Source organism: Atta colombica, unplaced genomic scaffold (assembly GCF_001594045.1).
Source record: "Atta colombica isolate Treedump-2 unplaced genomic scaffold, Acol1.0 scaffold274, whole genome shotgun sequence".
NCBI classification, from domain to species: domain Eukaryota; kingdom Metazoa; phylum Arthropoda; class Insecta; order Hymenoptera; family Formicidae; genus Atta; species Atta colombica.
In genome coordinates, this window is record NW_017259375.1 from 2,562,783 (window position 1) to 2,572,721 (window position 9,939).

Here is a 9,939-nt window from a genome sequence, read left to right on the forward strand (position 1 = left end):
AATAAATAAACAAAAAGATAAAAATTATTTTAATCCAGTTTTTAAAGTTAAGATTATTAAACGGACTTTTCTACAAATTCTTTGATTGAAATTTTCAAGATTGAAATTCAAACAAAAATACAATTAAATGGCGAAGACCATATTTACTTAATTGTATTATATTTTTGTTTAAAATTTAATCTTCCATTCACTACAATATTTAATCTTAGCTATACACTCTAGGGTCCCTATGCAATTTGCTGAATCGAAATTTTTTAATTTCTGAACTTTTTTTTTCTTTGAATCTATATATCCCAAAGCTTTTTAATTTTATCGACTTTTACATATTATTCCCTAATCAATTTTCTATCAATTGAAAAAAAGATTAATTGAAATTTTTCATTTTTACGAAAGTTACGGTAATAAATATGGATGGAGTTCTAGAAGCCCGTGTATGTATATCAAGGATACAAAGAAAAGAGTGTATAACTTGGGTTAATATGTACTTCGTTGTATCTAAGGTTTTTTTACGGGAAGGAAATTTTACGATGAACTAATCGGTGCATGAAAATGAACGTTTTGTAAGCTTGAACGCTTTGTTGAAGTTTTTTTTAAATAATTTTTTCTACACATTTTTGATACTAATTTCGACGATATCGAGTAAATTCATAAAAAACTGGTTCTTACAGTGAAACCGCTCAAGGTGGAAATATTGGGGAAGGAGGTGATCCTATCGGCAGGAAAGACATATGACATGAAATGTCAGAGCACCGGTTCGAGGCCGCCGGCGGTCCTGACCTGGTGGAAATCCTCGAAGCAGCTGAAGGGACAGAAGAAAGTGAGTGATGCCAAGATCTTTCTTTCCTCCTTGCGTTTGCGCGGAATAAAAACGTGCCGCTTCGAGTTTAATTGCATCTTGTCTACTTAACCACTGTTTCGAGTTACGAGAAACGTTTTCTCGATTACACAAATCCACTCTGCTTTATTACGTCCACTAATCTGGTTACCCTAATGAAATGAACCACTTCATTTAAACACGAATGTTTTCGCAACGACGTGGCGAACGAATTATCGCGGGCGATGAAAATGTTGTTTTAGAGCATTGTTGATTCAATTGGGGAACACCATTATCTTGCACCATAGATCTTGATTGGAATTCGTATTTTTGTAACAACTATTTTATTTTGTTTTCCTTGTTACTTTATGTAATGAACACACGCGATTCGTTTTATCAACATGTTACTTTAAACACATAGAGGCGTTCATGATGAAAGAACGAAGCGAAGGGAGATTGTTATTGCTATTTTTTTTCATTAAAAAAGGATTGTTATTTCAGAGTATATTGTTAATTTACTTGGAGGCTATTATTATTTTATTTCGTATAACTCAGATTCCAATCAAAATCTTAATTTTCGCGAGTGCTATTTCAGTCCTTGTTCTCCGTATTACTTTTATATAACTATCGCGTCGCAATTCATTCTATCAACGTCTCGAAATTGAAATCTTCGATTCGCCACCGCAATCGCCGCACGAACGGATCGGAAATCGCAGAGTTTCTCTCTCTCTCTCTCTTTCTCCCTCCCCCTTCCCCCCTCTCTTTCCCCCCCCTCTCTCTCTCTCTCTCTCTCTCTCTCTTTCTCTGTCGATTGCGATAACATACATCCTTTTGCAATATCAATCACGAGAGCTCGTTCATGGCGCCTGTAGAATCAACGTAGCGCGAAAAATCCTCTCCTGTGATTAAACGAGGAATAATAGGAAAAGCGAGTTCGAAATAACGCAGGAAATAATGACGTCGGCGGAAGACGATGTCGCGCACCGGGCGATCTGTCTTCTCACAAACGACAGAGAACTGCTTCCGGCGGATCGATCCTTCGTTGCGCACTTCGCCCGCAGCAAAATAAAAATAAAAATGACAGTGTCTCGATACACGAAATACTGCTAGAAGCCCTTCGCCTGCGACATAAATGGGGAACTCGTGGAAATAAATTTACCTTTATCTTGCGCAATTTCTCCATGGATAGTCCGTCCTTCTTCTATCCTTGCATCCCGTTCTTTTTTTCTTCTTTTTTTTTCTTCCTTTCTTCCCGTTTTGAAAACTCCTTCGTTAATTAAAACATATAAGATGAAAGGAAGAAAATTTGTTGTCTACTTTATATTTATATTAAAAATTAATATAGCATAATGTATTAGGTTGGAACAAAAGTTCATAGTGTTATAAACTTTAAACTTCAAGCAGCTGTAAAAATGAACGAAATTAAAATTAACAAAATAAGTTTCAAAGCTTAAAATTTCTACTTTCGAAAGATCACTATGTCTTTCGAATTTTTGTAAGTTTGGTCATTTTACATATAAAAAATTATGAGTTGGACAAAATGGGAAATTTTCTTCTTATTTTAGGCCTCTTTATAGGTCTGTCATGTGCTCGAAAAAATCTTGTGAAACTTTCGACTTTTTAACGTTAAAGCTTAAAAGTTTCTTTATAATATCGTTTTTTATTCCTATATAAAATTTTTTTTAACTGATAACTATAATACTTTTTAACTAAGTTATCTCGAATTAAATAAAAGAAATGTTATGACTTTGATTGCTCATAACTTCATTAAAAAAACATCGCTCTATTGAATGGTATAATTAATAATTTTAAAAAACGCGTAGATCTGATACAAATAAAATAGCGGTACCAATTTTTGTTTCAATCTAATATTATATAAGCATTTCGTCTTTATTTAAATATTTTACAAGTTCAAATACAAGTGGGAGTACATATGAAAAATTACATTCGCACGGCACCGAAAATATATAGTTAAAATAGGGAACAAATTAATTTATAACTGCAAGCGCGCGAGAAACAATTTGTCACGTATAATTATGGCAATCAATTAGGATCTTTGTTTATTCTTTTCGTCCGTTTGCATTATTTTGTATGTCGTAATTTTATTTTATTTGCATTACGGAACGACGTAAGGAAGGAATAAGCCGGACTTTATTTTTATAAGTCGTTTATCTTGTCGTAAGAAACGCTAACAGCGATTTTCCAACGTCGTCGGAGCGATTTTGCGCGAAAATGCGGAAAGAAAACGGGGTCATTGCAGCTCTTTACTCGAAGGTGGATCAGTTAGCAAGCTCGTAAGATCAGAAACGTGTAACGAGCCCAATAACAAAAAGCCCATTCAACTTTTATATGACGCTACTGGGAAGATTAGGCCTCTCGTCTACCATTATACCAACAAAATTCGCCGTTCCTTCCTTTCGCTAGTGGAAAGACGATGTCTACATAAATGGATTTCCGGTGGAACCACAGTGGAATGGAGAACCTGACGAGATTATTTCTTCGGAATGATTAAGTAGATTGAACCTGCCCCACTATATATTTATCCACCTCGTGATAATTTGGAATTGCACCTCGAGGCTATAAGCCTGTATCATTTACGTCAGCGATTCTCAGTCGATCGTTCGTGAAAGCTTTTCCGGGAATTTGTAATTAAAAGTTCTCTAACAAATGTTTGCTTCAATCAAAACTTTTTCTCGTAAATTCTGTACGTGATAATTGAAATAATCTTATACGATTTATTTTTTAATAGTTTAAAAGATGCTTTAATATAAGATGCTGTATTTTATTATTTGCATCTTAAATTCATGTTTACAAATGTGCGAATACTGAATTTGTAACTCATTATTTTTTAATACTAAATGATACGTAAATTAATGATGTAATAACGAACGACATTGAAACAAAAAATTATTTTTAATGGAAATATAAAAGTCAAAATATTGTTTATTTGATAAAAAAAGTGACATAAAAAATTATCATTTTTCTAAATGACAGGAAATTAGTTCTAAAAGTGTTTATTTTTTTTGTCGAAAAAACGATACATTTGTAACTAGAAGAATTTACTACAGAAGGCAAAAAAATCATTTGTCCCTTGATCTCAAATTTGCAATGATTATATATTTATAAAAAAAAGACATTTTTTTAAATTAGATATCTTTTAAATTAGATATTTTTTAAATTAGATAGATTTTTAAATTAGATAAATAGATGAAGGAATTTCATCACTGCTAACATTTCGAGAAACTTGAAATTATGCCTTATTTTTCTTTAAAAATTCTTTAAAATGTTATCCCAGTTTAGAAATTTAAAAATGTTCTCCTGAAAAGTTGTTGATTTTGAGATGTGTCACTTTTCTATATCAACATCTGATTTTTATGAGAAATATAATATTATTAGCCATGATATATTGTTGCAATAATACACCGAAACAAAATAACTCCGGGAAATTGAGGCGGCCAACAGTTTCGTTAGCACTTACTCTAGTTTTGTAATAATAACACGTTGCGGGCGACAACGGGAAATAATCGATTTTCATTAATAAGAGACATCGTAAGCTACTTACCAAGCAAGTATAGCGAAGGATTCGCGCCGTTTTTACGTAAATTGAATCCAAAAGTTTTGCTTGCTAAAACCACGGTGAATTTCAAACTGTTAAGGAACAACATGATGTTCAGTCGGAAAATGATCTCTCGCCGTGGTGCAGCACGGTAATATCCCGCTCGGACCGTCCGATAATTAATTGGATCACTGGAACCGTCCGCCTGATAATTACGATAAATCCTTCCATAAGATATTACCTCGCACAGTGGTAATTATTTCCTTTTCTCTCTTCTTCTCATTACACGTCCCAACTTTGACATTAGGCTTCTTCTTTATAACTGAACGGTTCACTTTTCTCCTTTTCTCCTTTTCTCTTCATATTGAAAGAAAGAGAGAAAAGATGAACTATACAAGAAGTTCAACTAAAAGGAATATGCCTATTATACGCTTAGTAATAGTATCACAATTGCGAAATCATGACGTGCAGATTTCTGACGCTATGTATTAAAAGAAACCATCTCTGAGGAGAAAATGAAAAGAATTTTTCATTTCGGTAACGCGCGCGCGTTCTAAATTGTTTCCGCGTTAAAGAGCCGCAAATTTCGCTGAAATAAAGTCAGTCGGCATTCTCTCAAATTCCCGTTATTGATTTTACATTGTCACGCGTTCGCACAGCTAAGGCAGAATCGAGAATCGTGAGAAATGCGTTGGACAGCGACTGCGTCGGAGAAAAATTTCCGCATAAAGAGGAATGGCTCTGGAAAAAAATACCTACTCGACGATGCGGCAGGCGTGGTAGCGTGCCAACGACAGAGCGGATCGTAATTCTCGACGTGTTCTGTCTTACGTATTATCGTGGAGATCGTTTTTCGCGTTGGCTGGCATAACTTCAAGCCACTCTCGAGGGATCGGAATAAAAATCTATACCGATTTGCTTCCCTTTGAAGGGAAAATTTAATCCGATGCGGCTGGAGCTAGGCTAGCAAGTGCGAGTCGATCAATGGATTGATCGTGAACAAAGAATCCTGCATCAAGCATGAAATGCATATTTCATTTATTGCATTCGTTATGGAATGAACGTTAATATGCTATTATCATTATTGTTCCGAAATATTATATTATTCAGTATATTATATTTTTATTATCGAAATACCTGTTTAATGTATTATTAATCTGATTTTATTAATATTGAAATGTAATACGTATGTGCCAAATGCATAGAACATCAAAATGTTTTCTTTACGTTTGATTTCGAAATTGAGATAAACTTCATCAAAGCTGATACTTTTCTGAAGTACTGAAACATGGATAGTAGCAATTCCATTCGGTCACAATTCACTCGTACGATCTCGTACTAATTTCAGATTCAATTACTTCCGAAAGACATATGTTCGTCCATGCGCATCGAAAGGCTTCACGAATGAAAAAGCACTAAAAGTTTCTTGTTAAAAGTAGAGATTAAGCACCGAAACGTACTGAGAAGACCACCATTTGTCTAATTATATGTTGTTAGCACTAGATGAATCGTGTTTGACCAATTGATTTTTCCAATATTTAATTGAATATTTAATCTTCTTCACTTTTTTCATTCACAAATACTCAAATTACTTGATGCCTGAGTTCGCTTCATGTATAACTCACGCGTTGAATTCTATACGTGGCAGATCGTAATTTCGATAGTAATTTTTACTGCAAGAGATATCCTTGTGTAAGGATTCAAAGAACTGTGCGCGTTCGAACATTCCTTTATAACATCCATTTCGAACTCGTTGCCAAGCTTGTTCTTTAAAACATTCCTTAAAGGAGATCATTCCGGATATCAGATAACAGTCGGCGAAATCCTCGGGGGATGAAACAAAGGATAATCGCAGAGAAAATTTCTTGTACGTTAGCCAGACCGGGGCAAAAGAAAGAAATCGGCTGTCTTCTTATAAATCCAGTTTGTTTTCCTTCTCATCGTTGGGACAGGTAAAGTAAATGTATTTGATTCTTTTTCACGGGATGTATTATAGCGAAAAAATATTTCTTGCAGAGAGCTCTCATATTCTTTCTGCGATTTAGCGGTGATGACTTGGCTCCGCGCATTTCCGCGCGAGAATCAATAATTACTTTACCTCGACGTGTAATTGACAACAATTATATCTATAGACACAGGATTTTTTATACAAATAAAAGATTAAAAGATACACAAAATATGCAAATATACACAATATGCACCAAAAAATATGCACTTTTTAAATGATTTTCAATAAAACATTTTCACATTTTTTTGGTTTTACTTTCCAAAAAATATGCAATTATGCATAAGAATCCAATGTCTGATTAATTTATATCTAATAATTTTTTACGATGTTTTAAATTTAATCCTAAAATACTATCGATACGTAAATTTTAAGTTAAGAGCAATGTTAATGAGCGCTAAACTATGTCTTCAGTCAATCGAATTATCTAATCCATATATATAGATCACATACCTAGTCATTTCAAGATTGAATTTACGGTGTGCTTCTTTTTTTCATTTTAAGTTAATAATTAGCTTATTTGTGTTTATGAAAATCTCTAAATTATAAATATTTGTCGTTAAAAGTATATAAAAAACATGACGATGTTACATTAATTAAAAACAGCCTATTTTGTTATATATATAAAATTTACGTGTCAATAGCAATACTATTACTCAATAGCGATGGCATTCTAGGATTAAGTGAGATGACATTTGTTTAATATGAAAGATATACAGTAGTGTTCAGATTGCAAGCAACAAGATTTTTCTTTTTTGAGAGAATCTTCATCGTTCTCCGTTCTTTATTTTCCTAAGATAATATAAGAAAAAGTCTCATTGAAAATATAAGAAACATCTTTATAACAAAATACTCGTGAGAGCCTTCTATCTGAGAAGGGTTGAATTTTCCGTACGCGAGCCGAAACGTATTTTCTTCTCGATTTTGTCGGCAGAAAAACGGAGAGTATATTTACGCAGACGAACGATGAACCGAGAGATCTTTTATGAAGACTTCTACTAGAAGTCTTCAGAGAGTGATAGAATGTATACAGAATGTATACTCCACACGTATTCTGCAAACCTGCAACTATCTGTTTGATGAATTCAAAGTTGATTTTTGCTTGGAAGTTGCAGCGGAAACTCATCATTTCCAAGACTTCTTTCCTGGATTAAATCTCGTTTTTTAATCAATTTGTGAAAAATTCGATAAAATTTTATTTAAAATTTGATAAGGTCTATAAATTAGAATCTAATTTGAAAAAATTAGCTTAACATTTTAATACAATTCCTCCAGGTTAGCTTTTAATATCTAAATTGGAGGATAATACAGTATATCAGCATGTTCTGTTCAAACTACTTTAATTAAAACGAGAATGTTATTTCAATGTAGAATAGTCGATGTACCGATCTCGTGTAAAAAAATAGTCGACTCGGTCTTACTTTAATGAAATCAGCACGAAAACTCATGAACGCGAGCATTCGCATAACAGAATCGAGTCTGTTAATCCAGAAAACGGATTCGGGACAAAGTGACTATATGTACATACAATTGTAGCATTGATTAGATATTCGTGTGCTTTTAAATTATTTCCGTTAAAAAAGCATTATGATTACGGAAAAATTTTACCGATTGTAATTTTTAGTAATTTAGTTGCCCTTTGTTCGAATATTATTTCAATCTGGAAATTAATTAAAATTGTTCGGGCTAAAAACTCAATAACAAAAGCTACACGTGAAAAACATAATCTACTTAGATATAGTTAAATTTCACAAGATAATGTTTTTTTCTCATTCACCATTGAATAATATGATTATTATTTTATAATTTTTTAATATCTATTGATTTATATAAAATACAGAGTTTATGCCACACACACACATAAATTAATTAAAAATCGATAGAGAAATTAACGTTATTAATTTTGAAAAATGAGCAGATGATTCCAAAATTATTTCATCAAAATTTTTTATCTTTCAAATTTTTGATAATGTGATAAAACTATTGACACGGAAGATACTTGGTACCCTAAAGGATATCGCGAATGTCCATGAATCTGTCGAAACATTTTGACGTTTTACCGGATGATTGTATCGAAAAGCCACGACCGTGTTGTCGAAATAAATAAATCATCGGCCATGTCAGAATCTTGTCGGCGCGATGAATGCCGCGTTCCGACCGGGAAATTTTCATTAAACTGCCGGTCGTTAAATAACGTTGCGAATATTGCTGAAAGAAAATATGTACATAAAAAAGAAGAGGCAGACGCATGTATACGCGCGGGGAGATGCATGAGCGGCCGATCGTGATAATTTATCGGCGCGTCGATGCACCGGTGCGACTAAATTAATAGTTTCATGGGGGTGACAGACAGCTTGATAATAATTTATCGGCGCGTCCGTGTAATTGCAATCGCGAGCCATCTGGGAGCGTTGGATTGATCGGTATCGGTGTCATCAATAATCGTCGCCGACGAATGTATAATGATGCTCGAGGAAGTGTAGCCTCGAAAATCGGCCCGCATGAATTGCGTGTGGCATTTGTGTGCGTTTGCTAAACATGTTTGTCAACACGCGTCCGATCACTGGTTAGGACAACCGTGTGTTTTGGGTAATTAATGACGGCGAATGGGGATCACGATTGGCTATAGAAATATTTGTCCACATCGCGTCCACACCCCCTCCGCCAAATTTAATTGTGATTAGATGTGCGATGAATGTTGCTGATGTCGTTGCAATCAATTTCGAATATACATAGGATTTGGTTAATTCAGGAATCACTTTTATGAACCTTTGTCGAAAATACTGTGAAAAACAAACTCGAAAAGAAAAATACACTGTTATATTCATAATATTAAATTATATTTAATTCGAAGTATCTTTAATTATTTCTACAGGTTGTCACTCAATATATCGTTAATTTTACTAATAAAACAGTGGATTTAAATAATTTAATTCAAGAAAATGTATTAAATTTGATTCGAGTTTATTATTTATTATTAAATACATACGTTAATATGAATATTGTTTACTTTGAAACCAATCACAGAAATGTATTGATTTACATTTTGGCATACATGGAAATTAAAATAACAAAATATTGTTTAACTCAAAGGCTTGGATTATCAATGCTCTTTTGATATCTAATAATGTACGTTACATATGAGAATTGATATCAATTTATCGTTTATGTATAGAATAATTCTTATGTATAGATATTTCACAATACAGTATTGATAAAATCTGATCATCTGATTCATCTACATTCAATGAAACTTACTTTAATTTGACTCGGATCTCATTAAAATATCGCATTCGCCAAGCGCGAACTTGCCTTATTAGAGACTGTTATGGAAAGACGCGTTATAGAAAGGAAACATGAAATTCTTTGCTCGTTAATCGATTATTGGAAAAGCATACAAAGAGGATATTCCATTAATCGAGGCACTCTTGCGCGACCAAACGACTCTCGCGGGAGATGCTGGATCGATCCAAATAAAATGGATAAACATGGAGCTGCGCTCTACCCCCCCCCTCCCTCCCCCTTCTCTCTCTGTCTCTCTCTCTCTCTCTCTCTCTCTCTCTC

The 9,939-nt window shown here is 33.7% G+C and overlaps 1 protein-coding gene across 1 annotated transcript in view; it reads left to right on the forward strand.

Moving 5' to 3' along the window:
* The window catches only part of LOC108689635 (synaptogenesis protein syg-2-like), a gene marked incomplete at its 3' end in the record, with an annotated part of 148,728 nt that overhangs the window by 128,252 nt on the left and 10,537 nt on the right, over positions 1 to 9,939 (forward strand). The window contains exons 6-7 of the mRNA XM_018196489.1: positions 669 to 817; positions 7,398 to 7,400. Of these exons, the coding sequence (XP_018051978.1) occupies positions 669 to 817; positions 7,398 to 7,400 (152 nt within the window). The remainder of the gene's footprint in view (positions 1 to 668; positions 818 to 7,397; positions 7,401 to 9,939) is intronic.